The 27,724-nt window shown below is 51.9% G+C and overlaps 1 protein-coding gene across 3 annotated transcripts in view; it reads right to left on the bottom strand.

Moving 5' to 3' along the window:
- Positions 1 to 521: 521 nt before the first annotated feature.
- ITSN1 (intersectin 1) overlaps positions 522 to 27,724 on the bottom strand; it is a 114,584-nt gene continuing 87,381 nt past the window's right edge. For 2 of the 3 annotated variants that reach the window (XM_058044968.1, XM_058044970.1), the window contains 14 exons: positions 27,495 to 27,616; positions 25,704 to 25,818; positions 22,607 to 22,798; positions 13,469 to 13,590; positions 12,118 to 12,224; positions 10,424 to 10,607; positions 9,218 to 9,316; positions 8,300 to 8,467; positions 6,390 to 6,602; positions 5,806 to 5,927; positions 4,615 to 4,697; positions 4,426 to 4,509; positions 3,758 to 3,931; positions 522 to 2,661 (listed from right to left, as the gene is read on the bottom strand). In XM_058044968.1, coding sequence (XP_057900951.1) covers positions 2,513 to 2,661; positions 3,758 to 3,931; positions 4,426 to 4,509; positions 4,615 to 4,697; positions 5,806 to 5,927; positions 6,390 to 6,602; positions 8,300 to 8,467; positions 9,218 to 9,316; positions 10,424 to 10,607; positions 12,118 to 12,224; positions 13,469 to 13,590; positions 22,607 to 22,798; positions 25,704 to 25,818; positions 27,495 to 27,616 — 1,934 coding nt within the window. In that variant the 3' untranslated portion in view covers positions 522 to 2,512. Of the gene's footprint in view, positions 2,662 to 3,757; positions 3,932 to 4,425; positions 4,510 to 4,614; positions 4,698 to 5,805; positions 5,928 to 6,389; positions 6,603 to 8,299; positions 8,468 to 9,217; positions 9,317 to 10,423; positions 10,608 to 12,117; positions 12,225 to 13,468; positions 13,591 to 21,814; positions 22,370 to 22,606; positions 22,799 to 25,703; positions 25,819 to 27,494; positions 27,617 to 27,724 lie in introns of those variants that run through there. The other variant, XM_058044971.1, reaches the window with a different exon arrangement.

Below are 27,724 nucleotides of genomic sequence, written 5' to 3'. Positions count from 1 at the left end.
GGAGTGGGACAGCCCAAGTGATGGGGCTGGGAAGGTGCTCGTGCTTGCTCTGTCACAATTCCCCAAAATGGGGCCATCCTACAGGCTGCTACAGCACTGCCCTGGCAGTGCCCAAGGTAGGATGGGGCTGGAGCAGCCTGGGACAGTGGAAGGTGTCCCTGACATGGCAGGGCTGGCACTGGGTGGGCTTTGAGGTCCCTCCCAACCCAAACCATTCTGGGATTCTCTGGTGTCCATGACATGGGTTTCAGTCTGAGAGGGGCCCCTGAGTGAAGGGTCCCCCACTTCCAGCACCAAAGGAGCCTCAGGCAGGTGCAGCTCCTTGGGGCTCCCTCCAAACCCTGCCCAAGGTTCCTGCATTCCAGCCATGAGATTTTTTTTGTCCTGTTGGCCAGTTCAGCTGTCACTGTAATTGATGCTGGTGAAATGACACTATTAACAAACAAAGTGATGCTACTTGTGAAACACTGAAATGAATTTTCACCCTGTTGGCAGCACTGAGTAAAATTAGGACAGCAATAAAAGGTTAGACAATGACATTTAATGGTACTCCAGTAATAGATTTTATCACTTTTTTTATCCTACCACAACAATGTGAATTTTCATATACATTATATTTAATAAAATGTATTGATATGGAATTAGGAAAGCATGGGTTTAGTACTATTTACATATTTTAATTGAAACAATTTTCTTAACAACATTGAAAAATAGAAACTTAAAGTTCTCTTAATTGTGTTTTCAGCCAGTTAGTGGTAAACAAATGCATGCCTAGGAAGTCACACTCCCTCTAAAATGTGGTCAGTTGAAAGTTTCTAACTAAAGTGTGTATCTCTGTTTTGTTTCAAAAAATACATAAGTATGTCTGTCATTTCTGATACAAAATTCTACACTATCTTCAATAAATAAATAATAAAGCGATTCTGAAAAGTATGAAATGTAAACTTTGTTGTCCCTCCAACATACATTTTTTTCCTTCCCATTGCTTGAAACATTACAGTGGTCTTTTAGGAAATTATAATACACAGACACTTCCCAGCACAGTTTACACTTATTACCATACTGATCTACCTACCTGTTATGGATATATCCTAATTTCCTAATGGAAACCAATAAGACTTGGAGTGCTAGAGAACACTGCCGACACAGGAGAGGTGGGAACCAGTACTGAAAGGACATGCAAGGAACACCAAAACCTAACAACAGCTCCACAGAACGTTCACATGCGAATGACACGGGCTGGCACCTCCCATCCGGAATGAAGTCCTTACAAAAATACCAGTGGATGCGTGGCAGGGCATGAACAAAAGGAATCCAAGCAGAACAAAGAGGAATTTGCCTCTCAGGGATGTTTTGTTCCCCGAGTCCAGGCTCAGCAGGGCACTCACACGTGTGCCTGAGGGAAAGCAGACGCTGTGCCCGGGGGCTCTGCCAAACAGGGACGTGGGCCTGGACGCCGTTATCCATGGAGTGAAAGGGATGGAGAGCCCTGCATTCCCCGGATGGCTTTGGGGTCCCCACTCTGCAGAGCGCCACGAGCTCTCTGGTGACACCCAGCAGCTGCCCCGTGGGATGCCCTGAGCCCCCGTGCCCTGGCTGCACCCAGGAGAGCTCAGCTCAGCTCCGTGCCTGGGCACCGCCCGCTGCTGTGCACACCAGGCCCTGCAGGCTGGACCTTCCCTTCCTGAGCTGGAACCACGGTTGTTTCTTCTCCCCCACTGCAGGGGAGGCTCGGCCTGGGAGCAGCAGCAGTGAAGGAGCACCCGGGAGGGAGACACGACACCAGCAGGGCTCTGTGCCTCACCCTTGGCTTCCTGCCCAGCACTCACAGCCCTGGGGACAACAGCAGCTCCCACAGGGACCCAGGGCTGGACTCTTCTGGAGTGCAATTCATCCTTGTGCAGAAGGCCTGGACAGCTTTTATTTTCAGGGGCAACACGAGTCATGAAGTGGTATGTTAATAGAATCTTCTCTGTTTATAGATATAGACTATTTATTTTCTAAGTCTTTTCAGTACCATCATGAAGACCTTCAGAGATCTTCCTGCTGCAAAACTGCTCCTTCCATTCACTCACATTTACACACCACTCTGCTAGGCAATAGGCACAGAACTCCTGAAGGGGAAAACCCTCAGAAAGCCTCCAAAACACACCCACACTGCCTCCTCCACAGGAATCAAAGAGCAGGGCAGCTGGAGCAAGCACAGCCACACATGTGTTTTGCCAGCTATCCCCACTGCAGCACAAGGAACAACAGGGTTGTTTCACCAGCCCAGGAAACCAACGCCAAGTTCCACACAGGGAGATTGAGGGAGATCTCCTCACTAAATTGGGATTCGTGTGTTCAGTGAGAATTATCAAGGCACAAAGCTGCTCCTGTTTGCTTTGATAACCCTCTGACGCGTGAAGGGCGAGCAGTAGTTTCATGCCACACCAGCAAGGACTCGGTGACAGCTTCTGCAGACACCTCCTGCAGCGACCTCTGGCTCAACTCTGACTTTGGCCCCTCTCTCCTAAGGCTCATCGAACAGCTGCAGGTCCAGGCGCACCACGATCTCTCCCGTGGGGACTTCGTGCAGAAGGAGACACTTTGTAACTGGTCCCTTGGAACCCTGATCCTTCTTGATGTCTGCCACACGGATCTCTGTCCTGCCCAAAAAGTCTGGAATGCAGAAACACAGCGTGCTCAGGAAAGGGGAACCAGAGCCTGCAGAAGGACATGAACTTCCACCCACACACAGCCAAAGAGAAAACAAGCCTTCAGTCCTACTCTAGTTGTGCTCTTGAAGGGGGCCAAAGGCTGCCAAGCTGCATAGCAGGGCATCCAGCCAGACCATGTTAAACAGCAGCAGCAGCATTAAAACTAAATGGGCCCAGGAGTGGAAAAACCCACTACAGAATTCACAGCTGCCTTGCCTCAGGGACTTTTTGATTTTATGATATAAAATAACCAAAGGCCAAAGGCCAAAGTTCTCAGTTAAACCTGAGGGTGAACCTGCTGGAGATGACAGAGCAGAGCCAAGCAGGTCATCAGCCCAGCAACGAGGTCAATGAGCCCGTACCAGTGCTACCCAAACACTGCCTGAGATTGTGACTCCAAAATACACCTGTGATGCTCCACATGCTCATCCCAGCTTAGGAAATAAGAATGAGAGAGGCTGTGGAATCCTCAGCCCTGGAAGTGTTCAAGTGTTTCTAACTAAAGTGTGTATCTCTGTTTTGTTTCAAAAAACACATAAGTATGTCTGTCATTTCTGATACAAAATTCTGGATGGGGCTTGGAGCAACGTGGGATAGTGGAAGGTGTCCCTGCCCATGGAAGGGGCTGGAACTGGATGATCTTTAAGGTCCTTTCCCAGACAAACTGTTGGGTTTGGGATCCTGGGCTCATTTTTGCTGCTGTTATTGCATATAACAGGAACTCAAAGTAATTTCTCTTCCTCCTGCCTGAACCCATCTGTGTGCAAGCAGCATCCAGAGTTTTCTGGAGTCTCAGCAGAATTACAAATCACATTTTAGTTGTCAACTGCACAAGAAAAGGAACTCTCAAAACCCAGAGGGAGCTGAATGCTTTTTGTGTGGATACTGTGTGAAGCAAGGTTAAGTTGACTCCTCCTATGCAAAGAGGGTCAAATCTGGGGTATCTTTAAAGATCATGTCCCAGTCCAGCCCATTCCCTCTGCTTTCCCTCAGCAGGAATGCTCCTCCTCAAAAAAGAGCTCTGCAAACGCCCTGGGCAGGGGCAGCTCTGTACGCACCATCCGGGGAGAACTGGTCCCGCTCGAACACCGTGATGCACAGCACGTCCTGCTCCAGGTCCTTGATGAAGAACTGGCAGTTGGAATTCCACTTGGGATTGAGGGTGTCCTGGATGGTCTTGGTGATGTGGCACTGGGAGCCCATGGTCACCTCGCAGTAGGGGTTGCTCTTTCCTGGGAAGATGGGAACAAACAGGAACAAGCGGGGCTTTGTTAGCTGCGTGCTCCTGCTCCTGAGCTTCCTTCTGCTCCAGCAGCCACCTGAGCTGGGACAGACCTTGGCACACCAGGCCCCTGGCCCCGGCCCAGGCTCTGCTTCACTGCCTCTGTAATGGGCTACATCACCACCACAGTGAATACTCTGCTCTGCTGGGTGCTGAGCACCCTCCACCCTTCCCTTCAGGACTTTATGGCTTGTGTGGTGGAAACGAAGCCAGCCTGAAACAAAAGCCTCATGCAGGACAACTGCAGGACCGTGGTTCAGCTGTACAAAGTCACCTCTGCCTATTATACCTTCATTAAACCCACATCAAAGTCACCTCTGCCTATTTTACCTTCATTAAACCCACGCCATTTAACAAAATCATGTCTGGGACACAGCCCCTGCAGAGTTAGGCTGGCAAATGGGAATGTCCTCTGGATGGAGCAAGGAAAGCCAAGGCACTCACCGTGGGACCTGCAGGGTTTCAGCTCAATGCCTTCAACAACATTCACCATCAGCCTCCCGATGCCCGTTGCCCTCTGAGAGCGAACTGTGGTGGAACAGGAGAGCAGAGAGAAATGTCACCAGTGGATTTTCCTGCCCAGGGACTTTTCCACAGAAGATGAGACCCCCCCACACACATCCTCTGCTGTACCTAAGTAGGCCTTTTCCCTCTTCTTCTTTTCAGTCTCTATGTAAAGTTCTGAAGCAGCTTTGATCTTCTGAACCCAGGCAGTCCTTCAGAAGGAAAGGAGAAAAAAAAGTTGCAAAATGCCATTCCTGTTTTTCCCTGCTGGAGCACAGCTGACAAAACTAAAGCTGTCCCTCCTTCCCAGCCAAGGCCCTGGCCCCATCCCAGGCTCTGCCATCCCACAGCTGTCTGCCTGGAAGGGATTTTACTGGAATTCAGCACCTGCAGAATGGAACCATCCCAAGGCAGCAAACTCCAGCACACAGAGAAAGCACAAGAGACCCATGAGCAGGAGATGCTTGGTGAGAAAACAAAAGGTCTCAAGAACAGGTTTGCTTTCATCCAGCCTCTTGTTTTCCTGAAATAAACTGATTTCTTGGAGCCAGGAGGTCCAAGACGCTGCTGCTGCTGCTGAGGTGGCCACTGTCCTTGGTCCCTGAGATTTCCAACCCAACTCTTCTGACTCTCAGGGCTTTAAAAGCATAACCTGGGAAGCCCATGGGTGGTGAATGGGCCCTTCTGGGAAACCATTTCATGGTTAAGAGTCACAGAACATCCTGAGTTGGAAGGGACCCACATGGGTCACTGAGTCCATCTCAGCACTCCCAGCCTGCGCCTGAAGGAGGCTGAGGGGAAGGCTGACAGAAAAAGGGTGGCAGAAAGGCTACAAAGTGCCCTCGAGGGCTTTGAAGAACTGCTGTGACATACAAGGAAGCCTGAGGCAAGGAAACGTGGGAGATTCTGGAGGCTGTGGATTAATTCTGGAACCCCAAATGAAGAGTTGCTGCTCCACAGGACATTCATGGTTTGGGATGGGAGGCATCCTAAAGCTCCCCCAGTCCTGCTCCCTGCCATGGGCAGGGACACCATCCACCATCCCAGGTGGCAGCAGAAGATAGAATTGCATCTCTTGGCTTCTTCACATCACCGTAAAATGTGAATGCAGCCTGAACATCCACCCTCAGCCATTTCATCACTGGTCTAGCTGGAATTCAGGAAACATTATTTCTCCCTCTTTGTCAGATCATCATATCCCAAAAAGGAATTTTCCAGTCTTGTAAAATAACCAGCTTGGAGAGTGCTCTGCAAGTTTCCATCACAACCATTGCCATCCTACAGTTCCCAGACTTTTTAAAGGCCCACAAAGACCCTTACCTTTCATTAATGCTTTCAGCCCGCAGTGTGTAGACTCTGTCAATGTGGGAGATGTGGAAGATGGGCTCATCTCCAGAAGGGTCTGTGGGTAACTTTACCAGTACCTCGTTGAGGAAAATGGGCTGTAAAACACCAGCAGAGCTCGAGTTGTACTGCAGAGTCTGCACAGGGGCATTCAGCACACATCAGCTCACAGCAGGATTATTCCATGCCCCAAGTATCTCCCCCCTTCTGCCTCCTACATTTCTGCAGAAAATGTTAAAAGCTGACAGAGACAGAGGTGCCTGCATAGCCTGGGGGCACTCCTGGAGAGAGCCAAGCACAGCAGAGTTTCCTGCCCCAGAGAGCAGTGAACGCTGCTCTCCCTCTGCTCCCTCAAACACACGAGCCCTCATGGAAGAGTTTTATTCAAGCAAAACCTACAAAGCATCTTTTCTTATTTCCCTAGAGCCCACAGCCGCCCTTCCTGCCATCAGCCCTGAACCCCAAAGCTTTCAATCTCTTCTCTAGGAAGGCTCCTGCCCACAGCCCCAGAATGGAGCTGCTGAGCCGTGTCCCCATCCCCGTGTCGGAGCAGCACTCACAGTTTTATACATTTTGTACTGCAGGTTGGATTTGGGGCTGAAGACCTTGTCTGTGCCAGAAGAGCCAAGAGGTTTTATGATCTGAGTGAGGAGGAGGAAGTCGTTGAAGAGAAAACCATAGAGCTCCTTGTTACTCTTGGCTTTATAGAGCTTCCCACTGTGCAGGAACTTGCGTGGTCCCAAGCAGTTTGTAACTGAATTAAAAACGAGTTGCTGCGAAAAGTAGAAGAAGAACAACAACGCACTGTATAAAGTGAAACAATCGGGGCTGCCCTGCAAGAGACCAAACACAGTTTTGAGTCCTGGTTCCAGTCTGTGGCAGGGATGACCAGCCATGCCTCGAGCACCACAAGCAGCACAAGTCACAGGGGGCTCTGGGAGAGTCCCTGAAGGCCACAGGGCTGGGCAGGCAGGGGAAGCCACGAGCATCTGTGCCCCCTGGCCATGTACATGCACCCCCAGGGTGGCACTGAGCCAGGGCACCTGCCCTGGATGAGCAGCAGCTCTGCCAACGGCCTCTCCACAGGCTGAGCTTCCTTTAGGGCTGCATTCTGAATTGTGCTTGAATTTCACCCCTTACAACACCCCAGAGGACTTCAGATGGCCACAATACCCCAAGTGAGAGCTGCTGACCACTGGCACAATCCCAGACTCAGCCAGGCCTTGTTAGGGATCAGCAGTGCCTAAAGTGCCATTTTCAGGTTTGTTTTCACCAGGGTTTGGCACAGCTCGGCCCAGCCTGGGCAGCTGGCTCTGGAGGGGCTCCTTTGGCAGGCTGGCAAGCCCTTGGACAGAAAACAGACAGGAGAGGCTGGGCTGTTCCTGCCCTGGCTGGGGCTGCTGCTGCTGTTGTGGTGCAGTGAGCACCACAGGCTCTGCAGGGTGTGGAGCTGCTGCTCTGGGCCAGGCACCACCCACAGAAGAGAAAGCAGCCACTTTCCTGCTGGCAGACAGCTGGATGTGCTGACAGTGTCACACCCATCCTTCTCCCAGAACAGTCACACTTCCTCAGGTGAAATGCAATTTTTCTACTGTATGAACCAACCAGTGCTCATTATTTTTTACCTTCTAGAATGGTGCATACTTTGAAAATCAAGTTGTGATCTGTCTGCCTCTGTTACCTCCACCAACAACAGGAAGGCCATCAGAATATCTTCCCTCCTTTTGCAGGACATGCAAACACAATATTTCTAGAAACTTATCAGGTAACATGGCATGGGAGGCAGGGGTTCTCTCTGTAAAGTCTCCAGAGACTTGATCAGTATTCTTGAGTTTTCAAATGTATACAAAGCTTTATCACAGAAAATATTTCTAAATATTTGGTTTTCAGAGCAGTCCATAGCGGTCAGTGGGGTGGGATGCAGCAGCCCCATGAGCACTGCTCCACAAAGGACTGGGAAGTGCTGGGTGCAGATGGCAGCGTTGAACCCGGCACTGCTCCGGAGCCGGGCCCCCAAGCAGGGTCAGGAGCACGAGCAGCGGCCAGGAGGGCGTGCAGGGGACAGGAGGGGACAGGGGGCAGGACAGGGGACAGGACAGGGGACAGGAGGGGCCAGGGGACAGGACAGGGGCCAGGGGACAGGACAGGGGCCAGGACAGGGGCCAGGGGACAGGACAGGGGCCAGGACAGGGGACAGGACAGGGGACAGGACAGGGGCCAGGAGGGGCCGGGGGACAGGACAGGGGACAGGGGACAGGACAGGGGACAGGACAGGGGACAGGACAGGGGACAGGGGACAGGACAGGGGACAGGACAGGGGACAGGACAGGGGCCAGGAGGGGCCAGGGGACAGGACAGGGGACAGGACAGGGGCCAGGGGACAGGACAGGGGCCAGGAGGGGCCAGGGGACAGGACAGGGGCCGGGAGGGGCGGTGCTGCCGTGTCCCTGTGCTGAGGCAGCCCCGGTACCTCGGAGAGGCCCTCGCACTGCACGTGGGCCTGGATCCACTCCAGCCTGTCCGAGTTCTCCTTCTCGCGCACGCCCTCGTTCACCTGCGAGCACAGCTCCTCCGCCTTCTCCAGGGCCTGCTTCAGGTGGCTGTGGTCAGGGTGGTTCTCGGGGGTGTTCTCTATGATCTGCACACAAGCACAGGCAGCGTCAGCCTCCTGGCACCACGGCTCAGCTGCCGGCCCCACACTGCCAGCAGAGCCAGCCCCACGCTTGTTTTCCTCCTTGACAGACGTGAGAATTGGGAGACGAACACTATTTGGGAACAGCTGGAGTGCAGGCCTGCTGCACAGCCTTTGTGCCAGGACACTGCTGCCTCCTCTGACAGCCAAATACAGAAATGGAGCCACGACTGCTGAAGGAATCCCTAAATGCCAACAGCCAATTCATAATCCCCTGTGAAAGCCTTGGGCCATGCTCCATGGTGTTATTTGGGTTGGGAAACATTAAGCAAGAAGTAGGAGTGTTAGGAAAGGGCTGTAAATCCTCCAGCAGCATCAGCACAGGGGGAACCTGCAGCAATGCAGGCTCAGCCCGTGGGGAGGGAATGGCACTGAGGGGAAAGGCAAATATGAGCACAAGGTTGTCTTGTTGCTCCTGTTATCTGAATTTTAAATCTTCCCTCAGCACTCACTGCCTCTGGTTCTTTGGGTGCCAGCTTCAGCTCTTTTCAAATGGAAATATGGAATAACTTTGCCAAAGCCCAAGGAATGATCCCATTTTCTGTACTGGAATCGAGTATTAAAGGACACATCCCACATTCCCCAGCACATCAGGAACCTCACAGTGACAAACCCTAACACAAATAAGGAAACAACCCTGTCATTAAGGTGTAAGCAAAGCAGCACCAAACCCACCAGGTGTGCAGAGGAACGTACATTTTTGATGATTAGTGGGTATCTGGTTACCCGTTGCATAGGCTTTAGTAGAAAACTTGACAGTGGCATTCCTTTACAGCGAGGATCCATTGCTAACCTCTGAAACATTAGAGAGGGAAAATCTGGTTAGTCAGGCGCTTTAAACCCCAAATATGAGCTCCTCCAAGGAAGGAAAAGGGAAGGCAGTAAATGAGCACCAATCTCAACATCAGAGGAGAACTCCTGGTGATTTGTGCAACGTTCCTTCACCTGCCTTGTCTGGACAAGAATTCCAGAATCCCCAGGGCTGGAGGAGCCCTTCAGGATCACCCAGTACCACCCCAGCCCCATCAGCAGCACCCCAAGGGCCACATCCAGACTCCTCTGGGACAATTCAGTGACTCAAACCTCCCTAGGCAGCTCAGCCCAAGGCCTGACCACTCTGTGAGGGAAACAAATGTTCCCAATCTCCATTTTGAACCTCCCCTGGTGCCATCTGAGGCCATTTCATCTCCTTTTCCTTGGGACAGGCAGCAGAGCCCGACCCCCCCGGCTGTGCCCTCCTGGCAGGGACTTGTGCAGAGCCACGAGGGCCCCTGAGCCTCCTTTGCTCCAGCCTCAGCCCCTTCCAGCTCCTCAGGGATTCTGCAGCCCCTTCCAGCTCCTCAGGGATTCTGCAGCCCCTTCCAGCTCCTCAGGGATTCTGCAGCCCCTTCCAGCTCCTCAGGGATTCTGCAGCCCCTTCCAGCTCCCTCAGGGATTCTGCAGCCCCTTCCAGCTCCTCAGGGATTCTGCAGCCCCTTCCAGCTCCCTCAGGGATTCTGCAGCCCCTTCCAGCTCCTCAGGGATTCTGCAGCCCCTTCCCAGCTCCTCAGGGATTCTGCAGCCCCTGCCCAGCTCCTCAGGGATTCTGCAGCCCCTTCCAGCTCCTCAGGGATTCTGCAGCCCCTTCCAGCTCCTCAGGGATTCTGCAGCCCCTTCCCAGCTCCCTCAGGGATTCTGCAGCCCCTTCCAGCTCCCTCAGGGATTCTGTAGCCCTTTCCAGCTCCCTCAGGGATTCTCCAGCCCTTTCCAGCTCCATTCCCTGCCCTGGACACGCTCCAGCCCCTCCAGGGTGGCCCAGATGTGGCACAGCCCTCACAGGAGGTGCTGCCTCCTTTGCTCAGCAGCTCAGCCAGGTGGGAAGAGAAGATGCACGGAGTTCCCAGGGGCTGCTGCTGGTCCCACCTTGACAAACTCCTTGAAGTCGGGCACCTCGTCGGTTTTCTGCTGGATGAGGGCGGCGCCGTTGAGCTGGCAGCTGCAGAAGCGGATGTAGGGCTGCATGTGCGGCAGCTGCGCCGTCAGGATGTCCCCGATCATCTTCACCGGCATCTTCTCCCCCGACATCTTCTTCCTCACGCGCAGGGCCCTGGGCAGGGGTTGGACACAGAGCCACTCCTCAGTGATGGAACAAAGGGGTGGTTCTTATTCACTGGGGAAACCCAGGGAACCATAAATACACCAGGCACAACATTTACTGTAGGGACACAATGAACATTTCCTTCTTATTGAGCTGCTACTTTTACACCCAGGCACCAGCTGTGGCAGTGCCAGTTGTGGGTTTCTCTGGGTCTGGACTGAAGGCACTTGGGACAGTAATTCACGTTCACACTCAGGTGTTTATTATTTGTTATCAGTAAAACAGTCTCACTGCTGTGAGTTCTGCAGCTTTTCATTAGAAGGCACAAAATGGCCAACAATCTCTTTAAGACTAAACTATCCAATGAATAACTGACACCTGGATTATTTTCCCTTTTAATCCAATAACTGATCCCAAAGAGCTGCAATGGGGACTTTTCTGCCCAATTACAAAATGCCACCCAAACCCATGGAGAAGGAGGAAGAAGAAGCATGAAGAACAAACCCAGGACAACACCCTGTGCCCCCCATCTTGCTGCCATCCACAACACACTAAAAACCCCAAAACCTCAATTTCTCACCAAGTGATGCACCTACACTGCTCTCTATAATCTCTTTCACACTTTTGTGGATTCCAGTCTATGTTGAAGTCTGGCAAACTTTCTCCATGGATGAGGGTCAGAGTCAGTGCTGCCCTGGGGGTCAGGGCACCCCAGAGCAGACACAAAAATATTCCTGGTGCCCTGGGTTTCCACATAACCCAGGCTGCACCCTCAGCCAACACCTTTCCCTCTCCTGTGATCCAGCTGCTGCCTGGCTTTAATGCAATGCCAGATCACAGGTGAGAGGAAGAGGAGGGGAATTTCCTTTTCTATTAGCTTAGAAAGAGAATTACTGATGTGTGAATGAGGCAGGGAAAACCCCATCACTTTTTAGTCTGGTGTCCTAAGGAAAGGTTCATTGTCACTTGTCCTGTCACTGCCATAACTTTTCAACTTGTGGGCCATTTTCAAATACATTTCACAAAAAAAGGAGATTCTACAAAGCTGTAAAATCCCTGGTTCAGGGAAAATTAGCAGCTGGGTAGGGAAAGAAAATAACTTTATAATGTTTTTGCCTATCAAGGTGCAGGTTTAACTGTGTCCCCACTGGCAGTGATTGGGGCAGCAGCACCCAGAGCCTTTGGAGAGGGACGCCCTGGGCACAAACCCTTTGGAAGCAGGCAGGGCAAGTCCTGCCCTGTGGAAAGCCTTGGCAAGCCCTGCTCTGCAGGGGAGAGGAGGATTTGCCTTCTGCAGCAGGAACCAAGGGAGTGCAGAGGGCAGAGAAATGCTGGGTTATTCTCAACAGCTCACAGCAAACCCTGCCCCCAGTTTGCTTTTTCCCTCCAAGGAGAAACACGTGGCCCTTCTGGTTAGGATTTGTGTAAGTGGCAAATGTTTTCATGCAGATAAAAGGAGAGGCAGGGGGAGAGGCCCAGGGTTCTGGTTTTGTGAAGTATGGGGAAAAAACCAACTTACTTCAGTAGTTTTATATTGCACATAATCAGCTCCTTCCAATTCACAAAAATCATGGCAACTTCTTTTTCTGTGACCAGCTCAGACTCCATCAGTGGTTTCTGGAAGATCTGGGGAGTGAGAAGAGGCCATTTAGAGTGCACAGGGTAAGGACAGAGCCAGCACCCCCTGTCCCTGACATCCGTGGTGTTCCCTGGAAGGCCTGGGACTAAGGAGACCCTCAGGTACGGGGGGCTCTAACAGGGAATACTCTGAATTTGTAGGGGTGCTGGTGTTAATGCTGATCTGGATAATCTGTTTGAAACCTGGGAATTTTAGCAGAGTTCTCCTGCAAAAGATCTCAGCATTCCCTTGATACTGCAACTGAAGATAGGTTTTACTTTGGACTCTTCTGTGGAAGATCTGATTTCTCTGAGAGTCCCAAGTTTTGCATATCTTGAACTTTTCCTCAAAAAAGGACTTTGCTTCTTTGTCAAAGGAATTGTCCATAGTTGGCTGTACTAATTCTTTTTTTCCTACCTCTAAAGGCAATCACGGGAAGTGATAACTGAGCCCCACTGCTCATTTATCACTCAGTATCACTGCCCCCCTCACAGTGTAGGGAATGTGCCTCATTCCAGAACATCAGTTTAAGCTTCACAACTTGTACGTGAGAAATGAACACTGAGAGTCAGGAGCAAAAGGGCTTTGCAAAAATGACACTTCAAAGATCAGCATTTTGGTGATGGGAGCACAGGGGATTGCCATGGTATGCAGCCACCCACAGCTGTAACTGTATCTATATATCTGTATATCTGTGTATCTGTATCTATATCTGTACATCTGTATCTATCTGTATATCTGTATCAATACGGACAAAGGAAGACTGGGCTGAGACCCCAAGGCAGGCAGGTTGGCAGTGAACTGCAGGAACTTTGCACAATGCAGGGATTCTGCACAATGCAGGGAATTCTGCACAGTGCAGGAACTTTGCACAATGCAGGGAATTCTGCACAGTGCAGGAATTCTGCACAATGCAGGAACTCTGCACAATGCAGGAATTCTGCACAATGCAGGAATTCTGCACAATGCAGGAACTTTGCACAATGCAGGAATTCTGCACAGTGCAGGGATTCTGCACAATGCGGGAATTCTGCACAATGCAGGAATTCTGCACAATGCAGGGATTTTGCACAATGCAGGAACTTTGCACAATGCAGGGATTCTGCACAGTGCAGGGATTTTGCCCAGTGCAGGAACTTTGCACAATGCAGGGATTTTGCACAATGCAGGAATTCTGCACAATGCAGGAATTCTGCACAATGCAGGGATTCTGCACAATGCAGGAATTCTGCACCAGCCGCGTCTGCCCCACCTCTGTCACCAGCTGCAGGTCGTTCACGTAGTTCTCCTCGGTGACGATGAGCTCGTGGATGTAGCCCTGCCTCTTCCTCTCCGTGGGGGTCAGCATGTCCAGCAGGTGCAGGTCTGCACACCCTGCAAAACACAACGGCAGAGGGGCCTCAGTGGGGCTGGGGGCACAGGGACCACACCTGGGGCTCCTCCAGTGGGGCTGGGGGCACAGGGAGCCACAGTGGGGCAGCCACAGCAGCTCTGCAGGAGCTGCACTGCTGCCTGCCCTGCCCATCCATTACTGCTCACACAGCACAGCCCCAGCAAAGCTCCATCTCTCAGGGACTCCAAACATTCCATTTAACGCATTTTTTATTCATTGCAACAAAGGCCGTCTCTGTGTGTGATCTCCTCCCTGGTGGCCACGTTTACCCTCTCCCTCACCTCTGCCTGCCCATTCCCAGGCTCGCCCTGGAGCCCCCGACCCCTTGGGCTGTGCCAGTCCAGTGCCACAGGGACGGCTGGCAGGGAAAAGGGGGAAGGACTCTGCGTGGTGTGAGGAAAACACAGAGACATCCCAGAGGGAATCAGGGAAGAGCTGCAGGTCCCTAAAGCTCCGAGGGCGCTTTGGAATGATGGGTGCTGCATATTGGGGTTCACTTGGCCCCCCTGCTCCCAGAAATGCTGCTCCACAAGGGCCTGCAGGGCCCCTGCACTCCTCCACACTTCCATAAAACTGCTCCCAAACATTTGAAGGGCCTGAGCCAGGACGTGCCAAGGCCACTGCAGATCCCACTGATGTCAGGGCCCAGCCAAGGGTGGATTTTGTTCTCCTCTCTGTTTCAAGCACAGGAAAAGGCTGGCACTGAGAGCTCCTCTGCCATCAGCTCTGTCCTTTCACTGCTGCAAACCTCCCTTGCACTGATCCCCTCAGATGGGAGGGGTTTTATATCAGTTCCACAATCTTGAATTTTCTTTTCTACTCTGAAATAGACAGAACATTTAATTCCATTCTTTCTTCTGTAGGCCATTATTTTTCAGCTGAGCTTAATTAAGTTCTTCTGAGACTGGAGCACAGAATGTTTTCTTCCAGGTTTTGCTACTTTTCTGCATAAAACACAATGCATTTCAAAAAGCAAAGTTGATTTCTAACAGATGGAAAATGTTTGGCTCTAAAAATGATCTATTCAGCTATTTTCACACAACCAAAATTCTCCAGTTGAATTCTTTCCCTCACCCTCAGCAAATTCAGTATATTCCCCATGAAAACAAACTTTCCTCATGGAAACATCAGGCCCCAGGTAACCCTTTCAGTTTTTGCACATTAAGTTAACACTTAGGGAGTATTTCCTGCACTTTTAGTTTCCTGAAGGGAGCTCAGACAATGCCACTGGGCAGATCCAGGTGTATCACCAATATTTCCATGGAACACCAGCAACATCTGCTTTAACTGATCTGTGCTTCTGAAAGGGGAATGATGGATTTGACTTAAAAATAACAAAAAACCCCAAACCAAAACAAAACAAAAAACCAAACAAAACCAACAAAGCAAAACCAAAAAGCAAAACCCAAACCAAACCAAATGAAACAAACCCAGAACAGGAGACACAGCCAGCCAGGGTTGTTTCCTCTCTGACTCTGGAGTTGGGAGCTGGGATCAGGTGGGAAGCACAGTGACACTGACAGTGCTCCCTTGAGACACAGGATGTCACAGCCCTCCACAAAGGGCAATTGAAACTTTGCTTGGAATGAAAAGCAGATGTGGAGAAAGATCATCTTTGTGCCAAAACAATGGATTTTGGCCTCTTCCAAAGGCCAGAAGTTCCATCTCTGTACAATAAATGCCAGATTTCAGAGCAGCTTCTTTGGTACCAAGTAAAGCACAGGTCTGAGGAACAGCCCCAGCTCTCCCAGTGCTTCATTAGAAGAGAAACAAGTGTTTAATTACTTTTCCTTGGGGAAGTTCTTCTTCAAAGATGTTCAAAATCCTTGGCCTGAAGGTGATTTCCAAGCACCAAGCCCTTGGAGGGAGCATTGACATTTTGAATAATGGAGCATTTTAGTGGCTCCCTTGGCAGCCAGCTGGGCTGTGAATGCTGCTCTGAACCACTGAAACACTCTGCTTTTGAAGTATTTGGGGGAAAAAAGCACCCAAATGTGAGCAGAACATCCCAGAGAGACTTTCCTGGTAGGAGATTTCTTGGTGAGGTGCACAAGTGCAGGGACTTTTCTTGTTTTTGTATGAAGAACACTGAAGATCTGGATTCCTTTCCAGGTGGGGATGTCTGGCTCGTTCTTCGTGGATGCCAAAGAACTTTGGTGAACTGGATTCCACAGATCAGAGTCCTGGAATGGTTTGGGATGGAGGGACTTAAATCCCACCCAGTGCCACCCCTGCCATGGCAGGGACACCTCCCACTGTCCCCAGTGCCCAGCCTGGCCCTGGGCACTGCCAGGGATCCAGGGCAGCCCCAGCTGCTCTGGGAATTTTTGCTTCAACCCAGGAAAGCCAGGGAAGGATGGGGAAATGACAGTAATGAACTTGGTTGTTCTCAGGAGGGTGAATCCATGAATTCTGCCATTCTGGCTGGACTTGGAGAACCCACAGACAAATGCTGGAACTGCAAATCTGTGCCTTGACCTCCCAGCACCACAGTCCCTGCAGATTAATGGGCTCCAGAAATGTAAAAAATAATTTGAAATCCTTTGCACAGAGTAAAGATGTTGTTCCAATTCCTTACAAAGTCAGATCTGGGTCTCCCAACACAAACACTGAGCCTAAACCAAGATGCTGCTTTTTGGGAAGGGAGCTTCTGCTGTGGAAATCACAGATGCTCATCCATGGCCACAGCTGCTGATCCCTTTTGGTTTCATGTCATTTCTAAGCAGTGCCACTGCCAGATTTCCCTGTAAGCCTCGAGCTGGCCCAGGCTGAGGTGACCAGGGCACAGGAGAGAGGGATCTGTCCTGACAGAGGGACCAGGAGCAGGCAAAAGTGATCTCACAGTTTGGAGTTTTCCAGAAAATGCTTCAGGAGAAGGGAACAACACCCCAGGAGAGCAGCCCCTCACTCAGGTAAATTATCCACAGATCCCAAATCCCTGGGGCTGGCACAGCCCTGCCAGCTGTGCCCACCTTGTGCCCAGCCCAGAGCACTCAGTGCCACCTCCAGGGCACACCTGCAGGGATGGGCACTGCAAAGCTCCCTGGGCAGCCCCTGCCAAGGCCTGAGCTCCCTTTCCATGGGCAAATTGCTGCTGCTGTCCCAGCTGAGCCTGCCCTGGCCCAGCCTGAGGCCGCTCCCTCTGCTCCTGTCCCTGTTCCCTGGCAGCAGAGCCCGACCCCCCCCGGCTGTGCCCTCCTGGCAGGGACTTGTGCAGAGCCACGAGGGCCCCTGAGCCTCCTTTGCTCCAGCCTCAGCCCCTTCCAGCTCCTCAGGGATTCTGCAGCCCCTTCCAGCTCCTCAGGGATTCTGCAGCCCCTTCCAGCTCCTCAGGGATTCTGCAGCCCCTTCCAGCTCCTCAGGGATTCTGCAGCCCCTTCCAGCTCCTCAGGGATTCTGCAGCCCCTTCCAGCTCCTCAGGGATTCTGCAGCCCCTTCCAGCTCCTCAGGGATTCTGCAGCCCCTTCCAGCTCCTCAGGGATTCTGCAGCCCCTTCCCAGCTCCGTTCCCTGCCCTGGACACTCTCCAGCCCCTCCAGGGCTCTCCTGCAGGACCAGAACTGGACACAGCCCTCCAGGGTTCTCAGTGCTGAGTTATTTAAATCACAGCATTTCAGCATTCAGCTTTCTTAGCACCTGTTTCAGATGCAACCAATTCCCCTTAAATCTCCTGGGATGGACCCTGCACTGAGAGGCCACTCCAGGTGTTTGGTGAGGACATTGGGATCAAACTGATCTCTCCATCTGCAATGCCCAACCCCTTTTTTTTCTCAGCTGTTTTCAATCATTTCAGCAGGTCTGGGATTTCTCAAGCAGACCAGTGTGTCCAGTTCCTGTCAGAGCACAGCACTTCCCTCTGAGCTGCAGGCAAGGAGCTGCAAACAAACCTGGGCAGTGGCACTGGCAAAGCTTGCAGCACTGTTTAGGGGTGGCATTGCCCTCTCTGGAGTGTTCAGGGGTATGGATGTGGCATTGAGGATGTGCTCACTGCTGGGGCTCCAACCTCAACCACTCCAGAGTCACTGCTTCTACCAACCCCTCTCCAGAGGCTGCTTGGGGACAGTAAAATCCCACATGGGAGGGCAGGAATGCCTCCAAAAATGTAAATCACAGGGTTAAGCAAGGCCTGGAGGAGTTCAGAACACATCAGGAAAGCAAAGCTCACCCCTGGGTGTCTGATTGAGCCCCTGGCACTCAGGGCACAGGAGCAGCAGAGTCACAGCAGCAGCCACAGGGCCAAGCAGAGGGGACAGCACAGCCCTTTCCACAGGGAAATCACAAATACTGAATGTGCTGTGCAGGCACTTCACTTGGAACCAGCAATGTGGGAGCCAAATGCAGCATTTTAAATGTTCCAACCTCTTTTCAAACAGCATTTTATCATTTTTTTCACTTTCATTTGGCAGAGGCACAGCTCTGATCTCTGCTCCTGTGACCTGATGGGATCCAGGGAGCAGCTGGGGCTGGGCCTGGAGGGGTTTAGGTTGGGTTTTAGGGCAGGGTTCTTGCCCAGAGGGTGCTGGCACTGCCCAGGGAATGGGCACGGCCCCGAGGCTGCCACAGCTCCAGGAGCCTTTGGGATGCCCAGGCTGGGCTTGGTGGGCTCTGGGCTGGCACTGGGGGATCCCTGGGGTTTATTCCCAGCTCAGTTCAGGAGCTTTGCTCATTGAAGTCCCCAGGTGGGCAGTGAAGTCCTGGTGAAAACCATTTCCACTGGAACCCCAGGACAACGTCCTGAAACCCAAAGGTCACCTCAGCACCGTGTTTGGCTGAGGAGCCCTTTGCTACCATGCCCTGTCAATTCTACTCAGTAATATTTGAGGTATATTGCTCCTGAATCTACTGAAATTGTCTAAAAAAAAGTAATTTATCATCTGAATTTACTGCACAGAAGTTGCTATTTAACAAGTTAAATAGCTGGAGTCAATAACCACAAAGAACTAAAAAGTGCTTTAAAACCAGAGAACAAAAGCAGAATTTCAGTCATTTTGCTTATGGGAATAAAATTTGCTCAGTGACCTCATGGGGACAGAAAGTGAAGCCACTAAAGCTCCAAAAGAATCGAGGATTAAATAAAACTGATCCTGAATATAAAGCAAAATGTTCTTGATAAACCCACATTTCAGACTTAGAGTTCTCTTGGACAGATTTCAAGCATTGAAAAGAACAAATTCTCTGAAAGAACATCCATGGGAATTCTTTGTCAGCACTTGAATACAGAAGGAATTCCCACAAACATAAAAGCAGTGAAGAATAAAACCCAGCAGCACTGGCAGCCCCTGGAATTCCAGTCTCCTCTCCTCCCTCAAGGGACAATTCCTGTGCAATGGGAGAAGGCCCCTGGCACAGGGAGGTGAGGACAAAACCAATCCCCAGGATGCCAGGCTGGTTTGGGTGGGCAGGGATTGTAAGGATCAGCCAGTGCCAGCCCTGCCATGGCAGGGACACCTCGCACTGTGCCAGGCTGCTCCAGCCCCGATGCCAGCCTGGCCCTGGGCACTGCCAGGGACCCAGGGCAGCCCCAGCTGCTGGGGCAGCCACTGCCAGGCTCCCTTTCTCATATATCTCTTTTATATATTGATATCCCTAAAGACAATAAAGCAGTCACTGCAATGCCCTGTTCCCTGCAGCTCAGGGAGAGCCCCTGATGAAGAGGAGGAGGAGGAGGAGGATGAAACCCTCCCTGCTGAGCCAGCAGAGCCCCCGTGGGGCCTCAGGGAGGGAATGAACACTGCAGGGATCCCAGCATCTGTCACTGAAGCCCCAGGGGAGTGCCTGTGTCTGGGACTCTGTCCATGGGATTTATGTTCCCCTTCACCCTGAGGCACCAGCAGGGCCTGGTGTGTGCTCAGCTGGGACAGCAGCAGCAATTTGCCCATGGAAAGGGAGCTCAGGCCTTGGCAGGGGCTGCCCAGGGAGCTTTGCAGTGCCCATCCCTGCAGGTGTGCCCTGGAGGTGGCACTGAGTGCTCTGGGCTGGGCACAAGGTGGGCACAGCTGGCACTGCATGGGCTGGCAGGGCTGTGCCAGCCCCGGGGATTTGGGGTGAGGGACCCCAGGCTGCTCCTCCCAAAGCTGCCCCAGGAGCTCCCAGGGCCCTTGGGGGGCTCCAGCCCAGCCCTGAGGACAAAGGGGGAGAAGCTGCACCCTCAGGAACTGCAGGAGCCTCACTGGATGTGAAGGGGAAGAGAAGAGCAGCACCTGCATCCCCCACAGCTGAAACACTGCAAATATTTCACACAGATCCCACTGCAGTTCTGGCCTGAGGTCACAGCACCCTCAATGTCCCTAAGGGCCAGAGCTTTCAGTGAGTCAGGTTTTCAACCCAGCAGCTCAGGATGGGAAAAGAGGGAGAGGCTCTCGTGCAAATTAATGCACAAAACACTGACAGAGTGGAGCCAAAGCTGGCTCCATCCCCTCAGAGAGCCCTGAAAATCACCAGTGGCATGTGCTGCTCCATTTCTGCACTTGGCAGCAAGTGGCCATGATGGAAAAGAATTATTTTTTATGGTAGAAACAGAAGATGTATTACTATTTAAATATTGTCCTAAAAGGAAGGAAAATCTGTGCAGTTGTCCATATTTTCAGACTTGAGCTTCTGGCATAAAACACATCCCAAGTCCAGGAACACCCATGTTCAGGAACAGGGGAAGGAGCCAATGGGGTGGAACTTATGAGAAACCCCTCCAGGGCTCCACAGCAAACCAAGAAAGAATATTTAATTTATCTGATAAAAAAAAAAAATCAAAATCCACTGCTTGGCCCTGGGCAGGGAATCAGAGAATCCCAGAACACCCTGAGCTGGAAGGGACCTGCCAGAGTCCAAGGACACACAGCAATCCTCCCTGAGCCAGAGGGGCAAAGGCTGCAGGGAGACACGATGGATCTGGGCAGTTACAGGGAAACCACGTTCCAAGAAGCCAGGCTGGTGTCCCTGGAGGCTCCAAGGGCCAGGCAGGTGTCCCTGTGTCCCTGGAGGCTCCAAGAGCCAGGCAGGTGTCCCTGGAGGCTCCAAGAAGCCAGGCAGGTGTCCCTGTGTCCCTGGAGGCTCCAGGTGTCCCTGGAGGCTCCAAGAGCCAGGCAGGTGTCCCTGGAGGCTCCAAGAGCCAGGCAGGTGTCCCTGGAGGTTCCAGGTGTCCCTGGAGGGCTCCATGAAGCCAGGCAGGTGTCCCTGTGTCCCAAAGGGCTCCAGGTGTCCCTGGAGGCTCCAGGAGCCAGGCAGGTGTCCCTGTGTCCCTGGAGGGCTCCAGGTGTCCCTGTGTCCCAAAGGGCTCCAGTGCTGCTGCCAAAGCCCTCGGGTGTGACCCAGCAAGGAGACAACAACAAACACTGTCGGCCTCTTTTGTACGAAGGATTTAATTCTCTATACATGGAACTAATTGGAAAGGCTGGATTACAGTTGTTAAAGCTGCAGGTTTTTATATATTTATATAATTTACATTCATAGTGATGAAATACTGAAGTGCAACTGAGTAAGGAGCTTCACTTGTCCTGTGCACCTTTGCAGGACGGGTGGGGAGCAGGGGGCTGGGCTGGGACAGGGGACACAGACACCAGGAGTAAGCCCGTGGTAAATCAGGAGTAGCAGGGCTCTGTTGTGCTCTGTGAGGCGTTGGAGAGGGCACTGGCAGCACCTGCAGCGGGAGCCAGGCACGGCTCCAGCTCCCACTCCTCTGTGTCAGTTCCACAGTCTGCTTTAGAAAATGTAAACATTGGCAATGGATTGCAGGGCTCAGTTCTATACATTCGTTCTTGTCAGGACAATGACTCGAGAATGACTCGTTCGGGTGTTGTTCCACAGCTGAGCAGCCCCGGGGGAACTGGGAATTGTGGCAGCCCCAGGAGGGAACATTGCACCCATTTCTGCCCCAGGAATGTGACAAACCCAGGGACACACGCACACCAGGCTGTTTGCTCACTGTTTGCAGCTACAGGTAATGTGCAAAATCAAATGAACAGAGCTGGGTAAAACATCACTCCAGGTTTGCCTCTGGCACGGGGGAGGGCACCTCCCCTCCCCACAACGGGTTACACACTCAACAACAACACCTGGTACAAACAGTACAGTAACTACAACAAAATACCTGGAACTGGGCACATTTAAACTTCCTTAAACTGATTTTAACTCCTTCTGTTCTTTTGTAATTAAAAAAAAAAAAAAAAGAAAATTAAAATAATAAAAAAAAAGACACATTGACAACACTGGACAAGTGAACAATAAAAAAGAAAGATACATAAAGTCTCCAATTCATGGACATTTGGAACAATTTTAATAGCACATGCAGCATTCCTTGATAGTGGGTCTTTTTGCACAAACAAAAATTGCAATGAAGAAATTAAATTTATACTTTTCCTTTAAAAGGCTAGAATATATCTTTAAAAAATAATTTTTAAAACTACCAAAAGCACCTGTGCAAAGGTGGAAAAATTAGTTTGGTAACTCTGAAAGCCACAAAAGGACCCACTATCCTCTGATTTTTATTGTTTTTTGCGTGTGTGTGTTTTTGTTTTGTTGTTTTTTGTTTTGAATCAGTTTAATTTTGTCGGTAATTAACTCAACCATTGCGATTCCATGCAACTAAATGTCAAATGAGGTAAAACTGCTGTGCAGTGTGTTCTTGACTCAGAAGGCAGTAGATGATCATGCTGGAAGGCACATGATCAAGGCTGCATCTCCCATCATCCCTCTGGGCACTGCTATGGGATAGTGGGTCTCTTTGAGGACTTTCAAGCCTGAGTGGGGGATGGACAACATATGATTCCTAGAAAAAGGAGGAAAACAACACATAAGCAAAACAAAACAATGAGCAAATTCAAGCTGGGGAAATGAGGCAGGCGTGGCGAGGCACGGAGCAAAAATGATGGGGAGGGGGAACGTGCTGGGGGATGGGAACAAAACCAACCAAACACAGCGGGGACAGAAAGGTCTTCAAAGAGCCCCGGGGGCGGCGGGGCTGGCAATGCTGCATGTGGGGACACGGGGACACGGGGACACTCACACTGCTGGCTGGGGTCCGTGTCCGTGGTCAGCTTCACGTAGTTGGACGGGAAGAGCCCCACGTGGCCGTTGACCTCCCCCTTCCACCAGTCGGGGTCCTCCCTGCTGAGCACGGTGATGATCTGGCCCTTGCTGAAGGCCAGCTCGTCGTCGTTCTGCGCGCTGTAGTCGTACATGCCGATCACCTGGCACACTGGGACAGGGCACGGCGTCACCTGGGGCTGCAGCCACCCCCGGGGCATCCCCGAGCCACCCTGCCCTGCCCAGGGCCCCCAGAGCCAGCCTGGGCATCCCCGGGGCCGTGCCCATTCCCTGGGCAGCGCCAGCACCCTCTGGGCAAGAACCTTCCTGCTCTCCAGCCTGGCCCTGCCCACATGCAGAGGTCACCTCTGGCCATTGCCCATGGCTCAGGACAGCTCCACAGAATCCCAGAATGACCAGGCTGGGAGAGACCTTCCAGACCATCGAGTCCAGCCCAGCCCCAACTGAGCCCTGGCCCCCAGTGCCACATCCAGGCTTTGTTAAACACACCCAGGCATGGGGACTCCACCACCTCCCCGGGCAACCATTCCAGAACTTTCTCACCCTGGCTGCAAAAACCTTTTCCCTGCTCTCCACCCTGTATTTCCCCTGGTGCAGCTCAGGCTGTGTGCTCTGGGTGTGTCAGTGCTGCTGCAGACAGAGCCCAGCCCCAGGTGAGCACAGGCACCTTTCAGGAGCTGTGAGAGTGATGGGGGCAGCCCTGAGTCTCCTTTTCTGCAGGCCGAGCACCCCCAGCTCCCTCAGGGCTTCCTCACAGGGTTTGTGTTCCCTCTCCAGCCTCGTTGGCCCCTCTGGATGTGCTCAGTGTCCATCCAGGACCCTGCAGTGACCAGAGCCCACCCTGGGGCTCAGCTCAACTCCAGGGGTTTAAAAATCCCAAAGTTTCATGGAATCCCACCAGGGCTTGTGTTGGAAGGGACCTCAAAGTCCATCCAGTGCCACCCCTGCCATGGGCAGGGACACCTCCCACTGTCTCAGGGTGCTCCAGCCTGGCCTGGAAGCCCCACCAGGACCGGTCAGTGGACAGGAAAATCTGGGACACACTGGAACTTCCACTGTTGGAAGCTGCAGAATGCAAAAAAAGCCAATGGTGATGCCTTTGTTGTCCCAGTGAGGTCTTCAGAACAAAAAAATCTTGGGAAATACAAGAGAAAATGAACAGAACTGGACAAAAGCATCCCAGGCCATCCAGGCTGCTCTGCTGGCACCCAGGACTGGTTCCAGCAGGGATTTTCTATTCCCTTGCAGTGGAACTCATCCAGTCCCAGAATCCAGCTGGTCCTGCTCACTCCTGACAAAGCAGCTCCCCGAGCTCTCTGGAGCAGCAGGACTGTTCAGTTAAACCAATAATCCCTTCTATTTCTCTGCTGTTTTCTCTCTGCCAGGCCACAGGGCTTCTGCTTTTCCCACCACACATCAGACTCCCATTAATGAGCCTTGCTGGCAGCTTCTCTCCAGTGGATTAATCCTAAAATTTGCTTTTATTTTCATCCTTGTAGCAAGCCAGCAACTTATTTCAATTTGCCAAACAGCTTTTCCTTTTTTAATTACAGTTTGATTAAGATTTTGATGTTCTGCAAGAAGTGCTAAAATTTTATTCTGTAAAATTTAGCGTGTGGGGAAAGCCACAGATTGTCAAACCTGAAACGATTTTACAAATACATAAAAAATCTCATCCTATTTCCTTGCAAAAGTTGTGTCTCAATGCTGAGTTGCCACTCTCAGCCTGAATTCCATGGGGCTTTAGGGAGGCATTTGCTGGACCTTTGTTACACCCACCAGAGGGGCCAGGCAGCAGTGGCAGACACAGCCCCATGGAAGGGGCTCTGGGGAGGCCCTGCCAGCCCAGCCAGGCTGGATTCTGTGGGGATGGTCCTGAGGCCCTTCCCAAACCTGCACAGCAAAGGTCCCTCCCCATGGGGTCTGTCCCACCTCAGACCTGGGGGTTCTGCAGGAGAGGAGCCCCAGGGGCAGCCCTGGCTCCTCCTGAGCCTCTGCAGCTCCTGCTGCACCCAGGGCTGGGCTGGGCATGGAGACACATCCAGAGCTCCTGTTCCATGGGCAGGGCAGGGCTGGGATGGAGGAACATCCTAGAACCCAGAGCTCCTGTCCCACAGTCAGGGATGGGCTGGGGTGGGGATGGAAACACATCCCAGAGCTCAGAGCTTCTGTCCCACAGTCAGGGATGGGATGGGCTGGTTTAGGGATGGACACACATCCCAGAACCCAGAGCTCCGGTCCCAGTCAGGGATGGGATGGTTTGGGATGGAGACACATCCCAGAGCTCCTGTCCCACACTCAGGGATGGTTTGGGGGATGCAGGAACACCCCAGAGCTCCTGTCCCACACTCAGGGATGGTTTGGGGGATGCAGGAACACCCCAGAGCTCCTGTCCCACACTCAGGGATGGGCTGGGGTGGGGATGGAAACACATCCCAGAGCTCAGAGCTCCTGTCCCACACTCAGGGATGGGCTGGGGGATGCAGGAACACCCCAGAGCTCCTGTCCCACACTCAGGGAAGGTTTGGGGGATGCAGGAAGGCCCCAGAGCTCCTGTCCCACACTCAGGGAAGGTTTGGGGGATGCAGGAAGGCCCCAGAGCTCCTGTCCCACACTCAGGGATGGTTTGGGGGATGCAGGAACACCCCAGAGCTCCTGTCCCACACTCAGGGATGGGCTGGGGTGGGGATGGAAACACATCCCAGAGCTCAGAGCTCCTGTCCCACACTCAGGGATGGGCTGGGGGATGCAGGAACACCCCAGAGCTCCTGTCCCACACTCAGGGAAGGTTTGGGGGATGCAGGAAGGCCCCAGAGCTCCTGTCCCACACTAAGGGATGGTTTGGGGGATGCAGGAAGGCCCCAGAGCTCCTGTCCCACACTCAGGGAAGGTTTGGGGGATGCAGGAAGGCCCCAGAGCTCCTGTCCCACACTCAGGGAAGGTTTGGGGGATGCAGGAAGGCCCCAGAGGCTCTGGAGCTCCACACCCCTCCCAGCTGAAGGCCCAGCACGGGCACAGCGGGCAGGGCAGGGGTGCCAGGGGCAGGCAGGGCTCACCTGAGGGTGCTGCAGGCCTGGGCAGCTCCGTGGGGGTGCTCTTGCTGGTGCCAGGGCTCAGCAGTTTGACATAGTTGGCCGGGAACCAACCGATCTGGCGCTTCTTGCCACGCGCCTGCGGAGACAGAGCGGGTCAGCGGGATGGAGGGGCAGAGCTGCCCAGAACTGGCCAGAACTGGCCACAACTGCTCAGAGCTGCTCAGAACTGGTCAGAAACTGCTCAGGAGGGATGGACAGGGCAGAGCTGCCCAGAACTGGCCAGAACTGCTCAGAACTGCTCAGAGCTGCCCAGAACTGCTCAGGAACTGCCCAGAACTGCTCAGAACTGCTCAGAGCTGCCCAGAACTGCTCAGGAACTGCTCAGGAGGGATGGACGGGGCAGAGCTGCCCAGAAACTGCTCAGAACTGCTCAGGAACTGCCCAGAACTGCTCAGGAACTGCCCAGAACTGCTCAGAACTGCTCAGAGCTGCCCAGGACTGGCCACAAACTGCTCAGAACTGCTCAGAGCTGCTCAGGAACTGCCCAGAACTGCTCAGGAACTGCTCAGGAGGGATGGACAGGGCAGAGCTGCCCAGAGCTGGCCAGAACTGCTCACGAACTGCCCAGAACTGCTCAGAACTGCCCAGAACTGCTCAGAACTGCTCAGAACTGCCCAGAACTGCTCAGAACTGCCCAGAACTGCTCAGGAACTGCCCAGAACTGCCCAGAACTGCCCAGAACTGCTCAGAACTGCCCAGCCAGGGCCTGGGCAGCTCTAGGGGTTCAGAACTGCCCAGTCCAGCTGGGAAAGAGTTGAGGAGGGAGAACTCAGCTGTTCTGTGCCACTAGCTGAATGCTATAATTTTTAACATAGAATCTTGTTAGTATTTCTAGTTAAACACTTGTTCATTATTACACCTGCTACATTAAAATAGATCCCCAGGCTGTGACAGTTAAAACAGAGATTCAGAATCCAAATTTCCTCTTTTTTTTTACAGAAACAGATCCAAGCTTTCCAATGCCTTGTGTCACCAAAGCAGGAAACCTCATCCTGCTATCCCCCCAAACCCAATGTCCATTGCAAACCAAATCCATAAAAATTCCTTGCAGTAAAAAGGCTCTTCCAGAACTTTGAATCCTAGCTTCCAACTCTACCTCAAGAATGATTTTAACTGTTTATTCTCTTTGTGTTAGAATAAGGTTGGCATTTTGGGCAAGGAGAATTTTGCCTCTGAAAATCAGATTGTTAACTTTAATAGGAAAAAAAAAAGTAATCTAAAGGATTCACTATTCTTGAAGTACTTTCTTCCCTGTCTAAACCTTTACTGAAAAGAAAACACTTGATCTAAAGCCTATTTAGATAATTTAAGATATTTTTGAACACTGCATTAAAGCTTAAATGCTTAATGCTAAAAACATTTGCCTTCTTTTCCCTTCACCCTGACCCCCAAGTGTGGAGCAGGAGAATAAAAACAACAGTCAGGGATTGCTAAGAAAATAAAACCCAATTGTAAAACCACATGTAAGGCATTAAAGCATCTAAATTACATCTGAGCATTTACACAACCAAGACTGAATTGTCTCAGGCCTCCCAGCAGCTGCTCAGTTCTAACTGTGGCAGCTCTTGCCCAGAGAAGTTTCTTTTCTGTCTTAAAATACATTTAATGGAGACTCTTTAGAGGTAAAAGTTACCAACAGCACCAAGGTTAGTGAGAGAAAACCCCAATGGAATGCTGGAAAAGGATTTCTCCACTACTAAAAAACATTTTTTATAAAAATGTGATTTTACTAGGAAAAAAGAAGGAACTAACTTGGAGCTCTCCTTCCCACCAACCACCTGGATTCTTCTTTCTGATGAGAATCAGCTGGCCAGGAGCAAGAGTCAGCTGTTCTGGGCCTGTTGCTGTGTAAGAGGCAATAACTTGGGCAATTTCTGTTGAAGCAGAGGAGGAAAGAAAAGTTTAATTTGAAAAAAAATCCGAGCACATTTTATCCAACATTAATTCTGCTGCTACAGGACTGTGTTATTCCTTTCCATAAA

The sequence above is a fragment of the Melospiza georgiana genome, chromosome 2 (assembly GCF_028018845.1).
Source record: "Melospiza georgiana isolate bMelGeo1 chromosome 2, bMelGeo1.pri, whole genome shotgun sequence".
NCBI lineage: Eukaryota > Metazoa > Chordata > Aves > Passeriformes > Passerellidae > Melospiza > Melospiza georgiana.
Note: the sequence above shows the minus strand (reverse complement) of the source record. Positions and strands in the feature narration are given on the sequence as shown.